Genomic DNA, 18,517 nt, shown 5'->3' with positions numbered 1-18,517 from the left:
CTTATTGGTCCCTTTATGTTTGCCAGTTTTCCAAGAAGATACCAATGAAGAGAAATTGCTGATCTGTAATTAACTAGGATGGCAATGAAAACACGTGATTAATCAGTCTGGCATTTAAATTTCCTGCTTACTATGAACATGGCTCATAAATGTGTGATATATTTGGCTGTTATTGTGTGGTTTGCACCAGATTCTACAAGAACATTTGTAAAGGTTTCATCAAAATAAGTCACAATAAAGCCTCTGCTGACACAGGGGACTTCTTTTTTGTTGTTGCTACGGCCTGCTATAATAATAATGAGCAAGACTTGGGTTTTAAAGTCACCTTCCAGTCACTGATTAATCCTCTAAAATCACCTCAGTGTGGAACAGACTTACACATTTAAATGTTTTCCCCATGTAAACAGTCTCTTCATGTCCTTAAAATGGCTTAGATGTAACTCTTCACTGTTGCTCCGTGAAGTCCTCCTGTTTATTCCCTCACTCATCCCCACGAGCTGCAGCTCAAGCACACCAGTTCCCCTACAACCCTGCTCAAACACTTCAAAAATACTTTACACTACACAATGAGTAGTTACAATATTGCAGTCATCCAGCCACACGTGTGAACTGAAAACCAAATCTGAAAAAGAAGAAGAATCCAGGAAGTTTCACTGTGCAAGTTGACTGAATTATTTACATAGGTCTGTTAGGTATGAAAGCCTTGAAGTCCAGAATCCATGTTTTTGAGCCTGTCATTGATACACTGGACTACTTATTTATGAGTTACATGTCATGGAGCATATAAAACACCATATGGATATGCTAACAAGGTTTAAAACAACACATTTTCACCAGAGTAGCTCTTTAAGAAGCTTACTTCAGCTAAATAGTACTTTTATTCTTCTGATATCTGTAGCCTGTAGAGGTCAGTCAACCCAAAATACATTATGGCAAGAAAAAATAGAGAAAATACGTCCATTATTGTTTTTCTTTATTACTATTCGTCAGTCCGTGTATATTTTGGTAATTGGATTTTCCGTTCTAAAGCAGGTATTGAAAAACAAAAAACGAGTGGTTATTTGATTTTCGTTTTCAAAGGCAAAAATTAAAATTGAAATACAAGGCGTTTTTCCTTTTCACGATCAAAAATGGATATACGAATTTTAAGAAATGCTTTGGTTTTCATTTTTTATTTACAAAAACAAAAACTAAAATAAGTAAGAGACAGAAACGAAAAAAGGTCAATTTTTTTCGTTTTCTGATACCGGAAGTGGTCATCAGCAAGGGTGGAGCCAAACAAAGTACGGTGCATAGACTGTAAATAAATGGGTTTTTTTGTTTGTTTTCATGGTCAAAATGAAAGATCAAGTGGCCGATCTTAAAATAAATCAATATCGATTTTTTTTATTTATTAAGTTTTGCGACGGAAGGGGGCGTGGTTACCTGATTGACAGTTCGTCTGGAATGACTGACAGTCTGGAGGATTAATTCTGATATGGTCACTGGTGGTTTATCGGTGAAGAAGCAGAACCTTTTCCACAGACACTTTTCCTGCCTGTTGGCTTGTTTTAACCATTTTGCTACCTTCGGCTGATTCTACCAGCAGACACTGAAAGTTCGGTAAGTAGGCTAAATGTTTATTTTCTTATCAGTGCCGCTTTTAATGCACTTCATATGCAACTTTCGTGTCAGATATAATGTGTGTCATGCAGTCCAGATGTTGGTGGAGTTTATTTCTTTGTTTATTGACAAGAGAAGAGAGTTAGCATCCAGTAAATATTAGCTTTAATATAAATTAGTGATGCTAACCGAGCGAGCTGCTCAGTCGTAGCCTGATTAAACCTAGTCTAGCATTAAGCTAACGATGTTTGCATTGTGTTTCATGGAAAAGGCTGAAGTGTGTCGTGTTAGTGTAATGTGGTACATTTAGTTAATAAAACTGTGTGGAGACGCTGGTTCACATTAATATAACGTTTAGAAAACCTAAATGTGATTCAAACAGTAAGGTTAAGGTTCTATGTTGTCAGTAGTCCTAAATATCTGCTGAGTCTCTGAAGTTAAACTGGAGAAAACAGTAAATCTACTCTCTAGTCGTTAACATTGTTTATGACTGATTCACATGTTGTAGTACATCTTAGTGCAGATTAGAAAAATAACCTCCCAGAATATGTCCAAAATAATGATGAACACTACAGTTAATACATTTAAACTGCAGCACAGATAATAAAATCTGGATAATAAAATCCTCTCCTAAAGCTAAAGTGACTACAGGTCTTTCTGTCGTTCAGTGCTTGGAAAACTATATGAAATAGGAAATCTTTCCAGGGATACTTTAAAATGAACCTCTGCTGTTGATGCTGATACTGTGACATCTCTCTTCATCTCAGGTGTCTCATGTTCACTGTGAGGATGCTTCTGAGTGAAGCCAACAGAAGGAAAACCTCATCTGGTTGTGAAGAAGGAGACTGAATGGAAGACATCCTCAGTGAACCACTTCCTGTTTAGCTTTCACTGACAGAAGGACAGACCAACTCTTTCAGCAGTTATTATTCTCTGTTCTTAGTTATCACAGATTCTATTTATCACTTTTAACTTCATCTCTGCTGCTGTAGCAAGAAATACAACAGGGTTTCTGCAGAACATTAATAGTCATTAAGTTGATTTTTGCAGAAATTAAGGCCTTAAATTGGCATTAAAAATCATTAAATTTGATTCTCGGGTGGCCATTAACAATTTCCTTTCTGCAGTTTTCAAGAAAATAATTGACAATAATATATTTATAGACTGCGATTTGTCAGGTATGTGCATCTGCGTAAACATGCTGAAGCATTGAGAAATTGTTCCAGCCGGTGGGTACAATTTCTAAAAACTGCATGTTTTTAAAGTGGGCTGGCAGGCTGGACCAGGCTGGGGAAAATGGGGAAAACACAAATTCCAGCAAAAATGGCTGAAAAACGTGGATTTCAGAGAATGACTGCAGCCCGTTGGGTGTTCAGGGGTGGTTCCCAGATTCAGAAATAGTCCAAATGTAGGTTTTCAATATAAAAATAATCTTTTACAAAAAAAACAAACCCGTGTAATTTGAGTTCATGGTCGTGGCATTAAATTTTTTTACAGTATAGCATAAAAATGGCATTAAAAAGCATTAAATTTGACTGACTGATATCTGCAGAAACCCTGTACAATGTTATTTATAGCAGATATGCAGCATTAAAACATCAACACGTTCAGCTCAAGAGCTTCATTATTTCCTTCATTGCACATTTAAAATCTGCATTATTTAACAATTGTGAACTGTAAAGATGTGTAAACATGTAATAAATGGATGAAATAAATAATGTGTTGCTGACAGTGAAGTGTAAAACTGAACAGTCACAAGACAAATATTATGAAGAGAGGAGCTTAATCTGCAGCATCATTGTTCTTAATGGAAGGATGAGGAGAACATCAGCGCTGCTCTTCCTCACAGTGATGGAGAGAAGACTGTTCAGACAACCACAGCTAGATGTTCATGTTCTCTGTAGCTCTCAGTCCATCAGATCAGATGTTCCCAATGATCCAGACCAAGGCTGGAAGGAAAAGACACGAACAGTGAGAAGAAGATCTCCAAGGTTCTTTCAGTCCAACTGCTGGAACTTTAAATATCAGAATGAACACATCAGGGTACGAATGAAACACAACAGAGTGTTGTATTTTGTTCTACTTTCTAATCTTATAGAAATGTTTGTTTTCCTGGTTGAGGCCAAAGAGTATTTTACTGCCTTAGATGGACAATAAAGTTTATTATTTTTATTCTAATGTATCATTAGCGTTACATGAGCTCCACAGTTATCTGACCGTACACTGTTGTATGAACAGAAGCTGTTAAATAGAGTCTGAAGCAAAGAACAGATATATTAACTCAGAACTGAACTGTTCTTCATTCATTGAACTGAGAGATTAACATTCATCAGAGTTCTGTGGAGGAACGTTAACATAGATTAATTTCTATCTGCTGATCTTTAATGAACTGCGCCTCGAAACAGCAGTTTCCCTATGACTGATCTATTATGATTGATCAGCTGTGACCTTCAGGACACTTAGCTACACCTAATAGATAACACTGACTAACCGGGATTAGCCTCATTGTAAATACAAAGTTAGGAAACATAAATTGAGATTTATAGAACGACTTTAAAACACGATGTTAGAACAAGTTTATATCAGAGGTTACAGTCTTATGGTAACTTACAGTAACTTCACTGCTTTATATGTGATATTGTCCAGAAGTAGAGAAGAGTGCAACTAGTTACAAAGTTGACTTTAACACTTACCTGTAGAGTTTATCTCCACTTTTGGAAGCTAACGTTGTTAGCAGCAGCGGGTAGCAGCCATAGATATATACAAACAATTTGTATATATCTATGGTAGCAGCGTCCATAAACAGCAGAAGCCGGTAAATGTGGGCGGGACAGAGAGTCCTCGGCTCTGATTCAATCTGACCACCCTTGCTGATGACCACTTCCGGTCGCAGAAAATGAAAAACGGTTCTTATTTCGTTTCTGTCTCTGACTTATTTTATTTTCTGTTTTTGTAAATAAAAATGAAAATCAAAGCATTTTTTAAAATTCGTATATCCATTTTTGATCGTGAAAAAGGAAAAACGCCTTGTATTTCAATTTTAATTTTTGCCTTTGAAAACGAAAATCAAATAACCATTCGTTTTTTGTTTATCAATACCTGCTTTAGAACGGAAAATCCAATTACCAAAATATACACGGACCCAAAACCATAACATTTAAAAATGGTTCCCAAGCATACAACAAACTTTAGCTGCGGCGTTACAGATTAAGCAGTGAACTGCATTTCCTATAAACTCTCTACAGGAAGCGCGTCCGGTCGCAAACTTGGTCCGACTCGCAACAAACCGGCACCAGCATGAAACGTAGCATGTGTGCGGCAGAAAGACAGAAAACTGGCTGAGAAGCGATAGTTTATTCAACAAAATTGAAACTGAAAAGGAAGGTAAAGACACGTGTTTTTACAATATTATTTATTACCTCCATGAGTCTTTAGAAACCTAATTTATGTAACTTCGAGCTAACAGGCTAGATATAGCATTTAGCTGATAAATATACATTAACGGTTCACTCATGTCAAACTCCAGCTAGCTGACCTGGTGAATTAAATAAAAACCAGAAACTAACTTACTATGACCTAATGTCAAGAAAGAGGAACTGCACTTGTAGCTAAGTAGTTGTATATTTAATAGAGTAAGCAGAGTTACTGATTTGCCAAACTATTAATTGGTCTTTTTTGTATACTTTATATCCAGCAACATGGCAGATGCTTTAATCCAGCGAGTAAAGGAGCTGGAGGCAGAGCTGGAGAAGCTCAGGTCCCAGCTGAAGGGCAGCAGTGCAGCTGGAGATGAAATGGAAATGATGTCCAACTCGTCTCTTAATGAAAACACACACTGCACGTCTGATGGGAGCACCAGCAGCCGTAGAAAGGACAGAAAAAAAGCAGGCAAAGATCGTCCCTTTGACTTCTCTGCTCACCCCCGCCGGCATGTGGCCCTGCAGCTGGCTTATCTGGGTTGGGCCTACCAGGGGTTCGCGGTTCAGGAGAACACAGACAACACTGTGGAGGCAAGACTCTTTGAAGCTCTGCTAAAGACTCGGCTGATCCAGGACCGACAGAGCTCCAATTACCACCGCTGTGGACGCACTGACAAGGAGTCAGTGCTTTTTCCCAAGTGAGTTCACTGAGATGAAACTTCACCTTCATCAGTTGCAATCCATTAATTAGGAGTTTTACCAAAATCATGCAGGAGTTTGCTCCAAAATGTCCATCTCTCCTCCACAGGTCATAACCATCGACTTGCGCTCCACACAGTTTTGCGGAGGACTTGGCATCACCCTCCCTGAAAATGTCAATGCTGCCATCAAATCAAAAGCTGCTGCCTCTGAGCTCCCGTATGTGAAGATGCTGAACAGAGTCCTCCCGCAGGACATCAGGGTTCTGGACTGGGCACCGGTAGCAGAGGGCTTCAGTGCTCGCTTTGACTGTCAGTCCCGCACGTACCGCTACTATTTCCCCCGAGGATCTTTGGACGTAGCGCTGATGGTAGAAGCTGCAAAAAGGTGGGTGAAATCCTAAAAAGCAATGCCGCCCTTTGAAGTAACAGCTCTGACTTGAGGCCCTTTTTGCACCCAACAGATACGAGGGAACTCATGACTTTCGCAACCTGTGCAAGATGGATGTGGGCAACGGGGTCCTGCAGTTTGAGAGGACCATCTTGTCAGCCACAGTGAAGCCTGTGCAGCCTCAGCACGCCTCCAGCACGGACCAACATGACCTTTTTATATTTGAGATCAAAGGATTAGCCTTTCTCTACCACCAGGTACCAAGAGACATATATTCAGGCTTCACAAATAAGCAAAATTTCAAAGCTTTGCCTCCATATAAATTGGACTTTATCAGTGATTGCAAAATTGACTGGTTTCGGTAGTCACGGTTCAGATACAACCTCTTGTCTAATAATCTCTTCAATTTTTTTGGATCAGTGACATTTGCAGCATCTTTCCTCTCATGTTTTGCTGCAGGTACGCTGCATGATGGCGGTACTTCTCTTGATAGGGCAGAAGCTGGAGGCCCCAGAGATAATTAATCAGCTCCTGGATGTAGAGAACAACCCCAGGAAGCCCCAGTACAGGTGATTTTCACATTTTTCAAAACTATAAATTAAAAAAATCTCCTGTGAAAACTACAGCAATAACAGTAACAACAATTAAACTACAGTTCAGATCTGACTTCTATGTGTCACCTGGCTTCCAGTATGGCAGTAGACTATCCTCTGGTGCTGTACGACTGCCACTTTGAAGGTCTGAACTGGACACAGGAGACGGAAGAAGTGACACATGTCCTGTCTGCGCTGCAACAACACTGGACTCAGAACGCAGTCAAGGCCCATGTCCTGCATGGGATGATCCAGGGACTAGAACTCAGAGGTGAGAAGCTGAAGGAGATGAATGAATGAACAGAGAAGTGACAAATTAGAGGAAAAACCTTCATGACATGTCTTATAAAGTGTTGGGCCACCACATGCTGCCAGAACAACGTCACAGAGGCCTGATATTGATTTTCCAAGTTTGTGGAGCTCTATGGAATGAACACCGTTTACCTAAAAGTTACTCATCATTTGGTCTTTTGATATGGATAGTGCTGTCTTATATCTCGGTCCAAAATCTCTCATAGGTGCTCAGTTCATTAAGATAGAAATGTTTCATCATGATATAAAAATGTTTACTGACTTTGTAGTGATTGGCAGTTATCTTTGCCTCTAAAGGGAGAGGTAGATCCAAACCATGCCAGGAAAATGCAAGAAAAAGAAAAACACATTGTTCATCAAACAGGAAAATGCTTTTCGACCAGTCCATCTCTGCACTGTACATTCCATAAGCTTTGCCTTTTTTCCAACCTTTTCCAACATGAATTTCTTAGTAATTGACGAAACACTGGCTGTACAGTCTCATACCATTCGCGTGCCCAGTTGGCACTCTGTATAGTACGAATACGTGGCTTCATATCAGTGTGGCTGTTTAAAACACAACGAATATGAACGGCCTCTAGATCCAATGTCTGCTTTGTCCGACAACATGGCAGGTTGACTCCAAACCACAAGTCTTATTTTCAGCTAATGAGACACTAATGAAAACATAATCATGATTGCTGTATTCCATTTCCACCAGTATATCCTCTAAATCCTAAACACTGGATCTTACTCTGTCACCTGTCTGTAAAACCCATTGTTCCAAGAAACCGCAACATTGAGCTTTGAGTCATCCGATAATGGAAACAGGTATACCAGTAAAATGAAGGAAATTAGACTAACGAACATTTGAGACAGATGACTAAAAAAACAAGGCTGAAACTTGCTGGTACACATCATGATGTTCTATCCAAGTTTAGATCATTTTTAGGTGGTATAATGACAGAACTCTAGTCTGGTATTTTGTAGCCCCACTGTACTGCTTCCAAAATAAGTGTCAACTGTTTATTTCCATGCATGAAAGACTTTGCTACTTAACACAATCAAAGTCAAGAATCTTAAAAGATCCCTGCCTTTCTGATTTAGGAAATATTTTTGCTTGGATTTAAATATCATGGGAAACATCACAGACTTTTTCTTGTAGACATTTTGCCTTGTAATAGCAGAAAAAGCACCGGGTTAACTGATTAACATTAAAATGGCTGCATTCCCTTTAGGCGAGTTGGTTCCTTGGTCTTTGTCTTGTTCAATCTTACTGCCAAAGTTACTAAATGGAACTGAGCCATCCGTGCTTTTCCTGCTAAAAATCAAGTCAAAGTCTCTCCTGGGAAAAAGATGTATTTGGTTGCATATAAATTGCGTCGTTGTTTTACATCCACAGGAGCCGTTTCCTCGAATCACTGCTTGCTAGTCGAAGGCAGCAGACAGAGAAACTACCGTCCGCTGCTGGAGCGTCCGTGCTGCGAGAGCCTGGAGTCCAGGATCAACCATTTTGTGAAAAGAGGAAGACTGGAGCGAGAGGAAGGAGAGAACGGAGGTGAAACGGTGCATCGAGGAAAACGGTCCAAACATTCCCACAATTCTTCCAGTCCGCCTGTTTCTTCAGAGACCCAAAAACAAAGTACGGGTCACAAAGCAGAAGATTAATATTTTTACACTGGACAATGGACTTAACAGATTTAGGCCTCGTCTACACTAATATGGACATTTTGCAAAACCAACATTTTCCTGTGTGTTTTGGGTGTCTAATTTACATAATAACAGTCAAACAAAGATGTTTTTCAAACACAGTCTAGAGTGTAGATTTTTAAAACTCCATTTTATGAGAATGTGGACGTGTAAAACAGAGAATTCATATGTGTCTCTTTGTGTCATGAGTGGACCTGAAATGACAACAATGGCATATATGTATTAGTAGGTTTGGTTAACAGTAGTAATTACAGGTCTACAACTTAACTTGTCATTGCTTCACCATTTCTCCAGCATGCAAAAGTCTCTGTTTTTTTTCAGTTAATAGTGTTTGTTGTCAATTTTACATCATTTGTGCACAGATTTTTTTTTTCGTTTTAAGATGGAAAGTAACCATATGGGCAAAGCCTTAATTTTGTAGTGATTTTATTTCATGTAAAAACTTTATTTTACATGTTTATCTCAGGAGACAGCTCACCGATTCATCTGTTTATTTTGTTTAAAAAAAAAAAGAAAAGAAAAGAAAAAGAAAAGTGCATTGACATCTTTATTCATGCATATATTTGCTTTGTTTTCAAATAAACACGTTCCTGAGAAGGCTGGTTTGTGTTTCTTTACAACACAATTGCAGTAACTGGAGCTGAATGGGAACTGGGCATTAGCCGGTCGGAAATAGCGTCAACACTCAAGGAGCGGTCGGAAGGTTTTCGAGGTGGCGCTTGTCAAGCTAACAAGCTAGGTTGTTAGTAGCCAGTTGAGTACAAGTCAGAGTTACGGACGGTAATAAAATAAAAATAGTCCGTTTCTTTTAAACCTGTTTGCTCGTCTGCATATTTAGTTGTACGCGGTGAAAATGGCGGCTTCGTCGTCTAACTGCGCGTTCGCGGCGGTTTTGACTTGATCAAGTTTTATGCTAACGTTAGCCTGTTAGCATCCCTGGTTGTTTACTGCACCTGCCTCCAGCTCTGTGGCTCTGCGCTGCACATTCTCTCGATTTAAGGAGTCTGAAGTTTACAAGGTAAAACAAACACGACACATGTCTATTTGATAGCAGTGACAAAATAGCTCGAGTTTTGCAAACAAGCAGCCACTTTAGTCACTATTGACATGACTCAGGGTTTATAAGGCTGATAAGTCAGGATTGAACTTGGCTCGTTACGTTAAGAGTGACTCCACAGCTCACTTTCCAAACCAGTTTCACTTCACCAGTGACACACCTGGTACATATTTGGAGTGTAGATCACAGCTTCCACAGCAGGGGGCGTGTTGTTAAACCCCTTGACATTCAGCATTTCAGCCACGAACCAAACAATGTACAAGCTATTTGAAAATATTTGAAACATTCAATGCTTTATTACTTTCGTTTTAGTCTTACTATAGCTCTTAAAGTATGGAAACGTAATGTAACACTGGGGTTTATCACCATAACTTTGCTATTTATAATCTTTAGAACTTTTAGTACAGTTCTACAATGTGTGTTTCCTATAATTTGGATGTATTATCCTTTATGCCATATCCAAATATGTTGTTTTGATATTTTTTGTTTTTCTTGTCTTGATTTTTACAGTGCTTTATTTGTATCTAGCAAGCTGCTGTAATGTCAATTTTTCTCAGTCAGGGATCATTAAAGTTTATGCTAAATTATGATTTTAGGATTACAGTAATTCCCTGAATACATTAATTGAAACAACTGTGTGTTGATGTATATAAAAATATGGCTGAAAGTTACCTATGTCCTGTTTGTAAGCATGCATTTGCTGCTGTGTAGTTCATAGTTGAGGTATTTATAGAATACATATTTTCTTATGTAATTTTTTACACACCAGTCCAGCTTCCATCAAGTCAGTTAATTTTTGACTTTCTGCCACTGTTAGAATTTTAGTTAATTTCTATTTCATCTCATCAAAAATGATGGTACTAACAGTATTATTACTTGACTGACTGCAGATGTACTTGGTAATCAGTTCTCTTAAACAATAGTCAGCCAAGTGGACAAATAATAGTTGATAAATTGTTGAAATGAATGAAATCTAGTGGAGTTTTTTTTCTGTACACTGATACAACTATTTTTAACCACTGGCACTTGATGCTTGCTTTAAATTATCCAAATTTTATTAGAAGGTTTAATAACCGATAGAGTAAATGCTATGTTACTTAAATTCTAAACTACATATTTAAAAAAAAAAACTGATTTACAATTGACATTCAATGCTTGGCCGCATAGGAGCCAAAACAATAAAGACAGTAAGATAAACACAACTAAACTCTTGCACAAGATATTGTTCAGAAAATTACATGACATAATAATAATAAAAGCAGTGGGAAACGAGACGAATATATGTACAATAAATTACTGAAAATGAACAAAAGTAAGCTAAAATAGAAAAATGAATCAGTAGTTCTGTCAATGATTCTGTGGTAGTAACTAATATTACACATGAAATTAAAGTATAACATCGACATGAAGAAGCTGCAGTAAATAACCTGTAATATTGTTCGTCCCTTGGCAGTGGATTTTCTATCAAAATAATCCTCATACCTGATCTCGATGATGGAGTGACTTGTTCAGTGTAGCTAATGTTAGTCCAGCTGCTGTTAACAGCTGCTCAGCTGGAACAGATGTCCACAAACACTGTCACAGCAACTTCATCAGCCCAGGAAATCTGTCAGTATTTACTCCCACCTCTAAAATGCATTTGTACTCACAGCAGAGCATCACAGATACACTTTATCGTCACTTCGGTTGGATGTTGTTGGGAGTTTGTGATCAGAGTCCGTTGGTGAATAACGTCCCTGTTACTGACATTGCCTTGATGTGTCCTTTGTGTGTCTCTGCTTTAAGATGTACCTGGTGGGGCTGACAGGAGGGATCGCCTCAGGGAAAAGCACAGTGTCTTCAATGCTGCGGGAGCTCGGCTGTCCTATTATTGATGCTGATGTTGTGGCCAGGAAAGGTAGGTGATATCTCTCTCCCCTGCAAACTGCTTACAAAGGCTGAGCAGTGATGGATTACAGGTAATTAGCATGACGTAATCAGACGACAAAGAATAGCCCCTGAATGACATTTGAAATTGTAGGCAATTGGATGATCATTACATTATCTATAACTACAGTTGGATTACTTCTTTATTTAATATATTTTACAATCAATAAACAATTTTTATTACCACAATATCTGCTAATAAAACTAACGTTTATTTTTTTAATAATGATAGATTTATTTTTTACTTACATTAATAACAGAAGATTAAGCTCTTGAGTAAGTTGTAGGCTTCAAAGTTCTCCATCTAGCCTAACTAGCAACAAAAACTTACACAAAAAAATAACATCCTGCATGTTCTTAAAGACATACAGTACACCTACAGTTTGTGGCAGCTTTTTTTCCTTAATTTTTGATATAAAGCTGATTAGAGTTGAGGGCTGCACAGTGGATCGGGGGTTTGCACTGTCGCCTTGCAGCTAGAAGATCCACGATTAGCTCCCCCAGCATGAGATCTTTCTACGGCATACAGGAGGGAAACTGAAACGAAAATATTGATCTTATTAACTCAACTAATCTCAGCTTTATTGTTTGGCCCTTGAAGGCAAAACTATTTGTGAAATATTTGTGAAACTTGAAATTAAGTGTCTGCATCCATTTTTAAGTAGAACGTCCATCATTATTGAGATTAGATCATGTTTTTCTTGTAATCCAGTGGATTTCGTTACCAATCATATCAACTGCCATGTAATTTGCATTCAGACTACATTTCAAAGTAACATGACCTATCCCTTGTATTAACAGAGGGAATACAAATTCGATGCAAAATACAGGTCATCCAGTCGAAGTCCTCTTCAGGCGACAGTCTCTCAGATAAAGTCGGTTCATTAAGACAAACGCTTAGAGTGTATGAATCATGAAGGATGTCTCTGCTGACTGCGGGGATGATGTTTTAGTTATGTGCTGAAGATAAAAAGGTCACAGAACTAGGTGACGAGTGCACAGCTGCATGCAGGAGAAAATAGGAGGCATTGGGGAAATGATTTAATTGCGCTCAGGTAATGAGTCACTCAGGTGTTAGAGAAATGTTTCCAGTATCGTCTTCTTTACTTCCTCCTCTGTGTCTCATAAGTTGGTGTCCCATTTTTAATATATTTGGGCTTGTTTATCACTCTGTTGGCAATAAATCAGTAATTTAAGAAGCCATGTTTTTTAATTAGACCTATTATTTGGCAAATGTAAGAGTAATAAATGGAAACTCGCAAATGTTGCTGTCTTTTCTTGGTATCAGTCGTGGAGCAGCACACGCCTGCCTATTCCCGCATCGTCTACCACTTTGGGCCAGAAATCCTGCTTGAGAACGGCGAGATCGACAGGCAGAAGCTGGGCCAAATCATCTTTGCCAATGAGGAGAACAGGAAGCTGCTGAACTCCATCACTCACCCAGAGATTCATAAAGCAATGCTCAAAGAGATCCTGTTCTACTTTCTCAGAGGTGAGGGAGGAATCGGGTTTGGCGTGCCGCTAGGTTAACGAGGAAGAGGAGGATCATTTATTGAAATTGAGCCAAGGTTGTTTCACAGTGGAGGCTGAGCAAGAGACAACGGATTTGAGGCTGTTTCTCGCTTTACAAATTGCTCTCTGCGAGCCAAATACCAGAGATATCTGAAAATGTTCTGAAGATTATCATCATGAAATAGCATGAGTCACTCTCAGCGGACTGATTCTCTTGCAGCTCGACATATCTGAAGTGCCTTAATATTACCTTCTCATACACCACTTGTCTGTTCTTGACTAATTAATTTAGTTATGCTTGTGATATTTTTGCAGTGTTAGAGTGCAAATGTGTTGACACTAATTAAATCAGTTTCCCTCCGTCTTCCGCCTCCTCAGGTTACCGCTACGTGGTGCTGGATGTGCCCCTTCTATTTGAAACCAGACGTCTAACTCAGTTCCTGAACCACACTGTAGTAGTTTACTGGTAAGACCGCCATCCACCGCTTCCTGCACCGCTTTAAAGTTTCACTTTTGGACTGTTTGTTTGCAGTTTTCATATGTGAAATCATTAAATATTTCCAGGTTGTTGTTTTTTTTGACAGAAACTGGCCATTAAGCCCAGTTCTGTGAGTTATAGGTGACCTCTCTCTGGCTCTCTATGCGGCTTGTTAGCGTGACTCACTGCCTTTGGATTTTTTAACAAGGCACAGGCTGCACCCTAAAATAAACTCCCATTGTCTGTTCCTTTTCAGTGACCCTGCCACTCAGCTATTGCGCCTGATGCAGAGGGACGGCCTGACCCAGGAGCAGGCCGAGCAGCGTGTGGCAGCCCAAATGCCTCTCAATGAAAAGCGCGGCCTGGCCAATCATGTTATTGAGAACTCGGGCAGCCGGGAGGACACCCACCGGCAGGTCCTGCGGCTCCACACAAAGCTGGAGGACTCCATGGACTTTCTCTTAGTCAGGGTCATTGCTATCGCTGCCACTGCCGGTCTGGGTGGGATTCTGCTCTATGCAGCCAAGATACTGCTGTCCTAACAGACGGAAGGAGAACAAGGGGAAGAAGAGGGTTTAGTGGAAGATGGGGTCAAATACGAGGGGCGTGAATAGAATCAGGCCGAGGCAGGTCGGAGGTACCGATGCAATTTACTGTGAAATTAGCTTCACAGCACCTACCACTACTACAGCGGTGCACTGTTGACAGCTGGCACAGACCTACATTATTGATAAAACTCTCAGTGATGAGTGTGAGGAGGGTTTCTATGTGCAATTTCTCTCGGTTTTTACTCAGAAACACAAAAATATGAAGGTGACACAACAGAGGCTCAGTTGCTGTACAAGATTACCCATGTTTGCTCCGTTCTAAGATGGCGACTCCATCTTTAACCACACATAACTAACATGAATAAAACAAAAAGTCAGGACCGACATTGAAGAGATTTTATTTTGGTACACCTTTTATGACCTATTTAAATGCTTTAGCTAATCGTACAGATTCTAAATACGAACATTAGAGGGAGCACATGAACAAGTGGAAAGGGTGATAATGATTTTATTTATTTTAAACAAATTCTCACTTCATTTTTAGTGCAAAATGTAAGTGCTAACCCCAGTCATGAATTTGATTGAGTCGGAGTGATCTGACACTTACAGAATATGTGAAATGAAGACATGATAGAATGTATTTGACAATCTGTTTTTAATGGGAACAGTAGGAACTAACAGATTTCATATTTATCACTGTATTTTCTTACACTTGACGCTGTCCTCTGTAAATACAAAGTCTGTGATTTTTTTTTTCTCTTTGCACACTTGTAACTAAAACATAGCATTTGTAACCTTACGGCTAACTAAATAAAATGACCCGACACTTGTTTTAAAGTATCAAATGCATCATTTTTTCATTGTTTTTTGCCACATTTTTGCTCGTTTTGGATGTTTTTCTGTGCAGAACGATGGCGGGTATAGTTGCAACACTAGAAGGCTGTTTTCACATTCGTCTGGTGAAGTTCCTCTGTGCTCACTCTAAATCTAGTTTCATGAACAACATTGTTTTGAGACATCACACTGGCTTTAGAAGTCAATTGTTATGCTGTGTGATGCTGAAGCTCGTAGCCTCCAGCACTTCTAAACTGGGACTGGACTTCACAGTAAAGTAGGAACCATTTTGTGTCCAGAAGTTAAGCTGAAAGCTGAAATGAACAACGTTTTCATTTTCATAGAAACTAGATTAGGGAGAAGGAGAAGATGAAATACAAAAAAATGTAAAAAATTAAACATTGCTATTTCATTCTTTTAGGTTTTGTCAGATATTTTTGTTTTAATTCATGTTGATGGTGAAATTTAAACAGCTTTGTTGGATTTTTGTCAAAATACTAGTCCAAAAACTGGTGAAGAAACAGGCGGTTCTGTTAAAATGTGATTTAGCGTTCAACGTTCATTGAAGTTGGACTCTGATTCTAAAGAAGTACTGTTGATATTCACAGTGTACAACGGAAGAGTGCAAATCTACTGTTTAGTTTATAGAATAATCATAATATATTTATTGAGAAGTGAAACCATTTTGAATGATTTGACATTTAATATATATTAAATATATATTCCAGATCACATGACCTGCTCCACATGATGTCATTTCCTCCTGAAGAAAAGACTGGCAAGACTCCAAGGCTTTCTGAAGTATTTAATATAAAGTAGTGTGTGAGTCCAGTGTGGATTTATGGCATGTCAACAGGTTTCGTACAATATCTTTACAAATAACTTTCAATTTAACTCAAATGTGTATATAATATTTTAGAAGAATCTTTCTCTTAAAATGCCTTGTGGTGTTTGATTGTAGGCGGCCATGTTGATTTTAGGCCTGAAAACAGCAAACATGTCAACTATGTTACAAAAAGTCCGACAGTTATATTTTGACCCACACAGACAGACAGCAAACAGTGAAGATATATTTGCTGAATTTGACAGAAATTGCATTGGTTTATAATAGCAGACTTTACCTATAATATGGGGGATATAGATATATTAGAGTGATCACAATTGAAAGAAGAGAAGTCGATAAATCCTGAATTTTAGTCATTAGTAGGAGCCAAACAGATACTACTAAATTCCTCATAGTGCAGCTCAGTAGTACTGTGTTTGTTCGATCTTGTTTGAGTTTGAATATCCAAGAAAAAGTGCATTCTCTGTCTTTTCCTAAACATTTTCCCCTGATCTCATTGTAAGACATTACAATGTGAAGGAAAGATATGAAGGAAAATTCACTGAGAACTTAGGAAAAGTTCAACAACTGTACAACTCAGTTGTCCCCGTGAATGTTGGTGCTGCGAGAAACTGTAGTTCAACTTTATCTTCTTCCTTTTTGTGAAGGATACGCCACTGTATCCTGCTAAAGGAGACTCACAAGGAAGCATCTTTACTTAGCATGTAGAGAATTCGACCAGCTCATATCATGGCCACCGGTTTGATATTTCTGGGTCATTTTATTCAGTTTGGCACCTTCCTGAGCAAGAAACACTACTCTTTGCAACCCTTCCCATATGGTAAATGGCTGCATCTTCTTTTTTTTTTTTTGATGGCTGCATCTTCTTAACCCCACACCCCGGACTTGTTTCTGTTAAACATCTTAAGCCAAACCCGGGGTAAACCCTGATGACATACTTGTGACACAATCGGGGTAGTTTCCTCGGGCTTTTAGAGAATTCCCTTCCGAGCCACGAATGATAATATACAATCGTTTCCACAGGCTGAGTAGGACTCCTTGTGGGAAGTAATCATGTGTAAAATCAGTGGAGTGCCACAATTTAGTGCAAAATACAGATTATTACTACCTACTGAGCATCAAATGAATTGTTTCCCCCCTCCATCCAACAGCCCAAAACACCAAGAATTTCTGTTTACAGTCACACATGAAGAAGAAAAGAATCAAATCCTTGCAGCTGTGAAGATGCAGGCATCTAAAGGTTTTTGCTGAAAAATACATTGGATTGTGAAATAGTTGGCCCTCTAGTAATGAGCATTAATCACACTAATAATGCTGAAATAAATATTATTTGCTCAAGAGAGTGACATTCACCGAATCCTACAGGAAAGCATGCTGCTGACAGGTCTTCAGGAGAAAAAATAATGAACTTAATGGACAGTTGTGATGTCCTTGCTCTTGCTCATATTAGAGCTTCGGCATGAAAATTCAGGCCCACAGGCAGGTGTGGTGACATCATCCTGGCACTGAGCTCCCACTAGCCTGTGTGGCTCACTTGGCTCCATCTGAAGCCCTTACTGGTCTACTCCTTGTTTTTATCAAGCCGGTGCAGAATTAATGCAAAGTGACTCGGGCGGGGGCAGCTAGCAGCTTCACGGCCACACGTTTGGATACATATGTAATACACAGATTTGCAAAATTGTACATGCGATCGACCTCATAATTCACAAAATGACATTGTAACATAATCAATCTGGGGTTGTCCGGCAGCCAGAGACATGGCGAGGAACCTGCTTCTATTCTTAGGATGATTTTTTTTCTTTTTAAAGCTTGACTCCTTTGTGATCCGGGGGGTGACATGCTTTACCGGGTAGCCAGCTGTTCAGCAGAGATTTCCAAGTGTGCCTTTTCTCAGTCTCTTTCTTAGACGTAGAGACCGGACACAAAGCGTGGAAGGAAGACTATATCTGTACCAGAAAGTGTGAACGCTCCAGGGAGAGAAGGGTGGTGAAGTCTCAGTCTGAATATAAATTGGGTTTAATTCTGAAGGTGTCATGCTACGAGGGGAAAGGCTTAAAGTTGCCCTGATTCACTTTGTAGAAAGTGCATGGATGCAGGCACAACCTGCTGCTTTTATTGTGCATTTTGAGTCCCTTCCAGGAGCAGAGCAAATAATTTTCTCATGGCGGGGGGTAAAGACTTCTATAATCTCACCATCATGTTCAGAGAGTTGGCCGATGGCACCATAGTGTGTCGACATTTTGGAATCTCCTGTCTGAGTGGTTTTTCATCATTCGGCCCGCCTACTGCCGTCAGGGAAGGTAAAACAGCTCGGGCAAAGGCAAACAACATAAATAGCTTGGCACCAAACACAACTCTGGATAATTGAAAGTGTTGACAAAGTTTCAATAACTTTTGCATTTGACTGCGTGGATTGTTTACTCAGGCGGCTATTTTTTATATCAAAGTATGTATCATCCTGGACGATAATAATTGCACTATTTTAATGAATTATAAAATGAATTAATCAAACTTTATTTGTAGAGCACTTCTCATACAAATGCCTCACATAACCGAAGGAATAAAAAGTCGATAAAAAGGCAATAAAAACAACAACCCCCCATCCTATCCCCCT

At 39.2% G+C, this 18,517-nt stretch overlaps 2 protein-coding genes across 3 annotated transcripts in view; both read left to right on the top strand.

The window, feature by feature from the left end:
* Nucleotides 1-15,056, top strand: part of LOC127530213 (dephospho-CoA kinase domain-containing protein-like) — a 147,466-nt gene extending 132,410 nt beyond the window's left edge. The window contains exons 1-5 of one of the 2 annotated variants that reach the window (XM_022191757.2): nucleotides 9,398-9,722; nucleotides 11,547-11,658; nucleotides 12,976-13,179; nucleotides 13,578-13,665; nucleotides 13,934-15,056. In XM_022191757.2, the coding sequence (XP_022047449.1) occupies nucleotides 11,547-11,658; nucleotides 12,976-13,179; nucleotides 13,578-13,665; nucleotides 13,934-14,219 (690 nt within the window). In that variant the 5' untranslated portion in view covers nucleotides 9,398-9,722 and the 3' untranslated portion in view covers nucleotides 14,220-15,056. Of the gene's footprint in view, nucleotides 1-9,397; nucleotides 9,723-11,546; nucleotides 11,659-12,975; nucleotides 13,180-13,577; nucleotides 13,666-13,933 lie in introns of those variants that run through there. The other variant, XM_051939915.1, reaches the window with a different exon arrangement.
* On the top strand, nucleotides 5,301-9,301 carry LOC127531172 (tRNA pseudouridine(38/39) synthase-like). Its single transcript, XM_051939912.1, is given in 7 exon segments — nucleotides 5,301-5,694; nucleotides 5,697-5,719; nucleotides 5,830-6,107; nucleotides 6,184-6,367; nucleotides 6,570-6,679; nucleotides 6,802-6,974; nucleotides 8,397-9,301. Coding segments are annotated over 7 exon segments (1,428 nt in total). The 3' UTR covers nucleotides 8,663-9,301.
* Nucleotides 15,057-18,517: the final 3,461 nt, after the last annotated feature.

This window comes from Acanthochromis polyacanthus, chromosome 19, assembly GCF_021347895.1.
Source record: "Acanthochromis polyacanthus isolate Apoly-LR-REF ecotype Palm Island chromosome 19, KAUST_Apoly_ChrSc, whole genome shotgun sequence".
In the NCBI taxonomy this organism is placed as follows: Eukaryota; Metazoa; Chordata; class Actinopteri; family Pomacentridae; genus Acanthochromis; species Acanthochromis polyacanthus.
The sequence above is the reverse complement of the archived record's forward strand: the minus strand, read 5'-3'. Positions and strand labels throughout refer to the sequence as shown.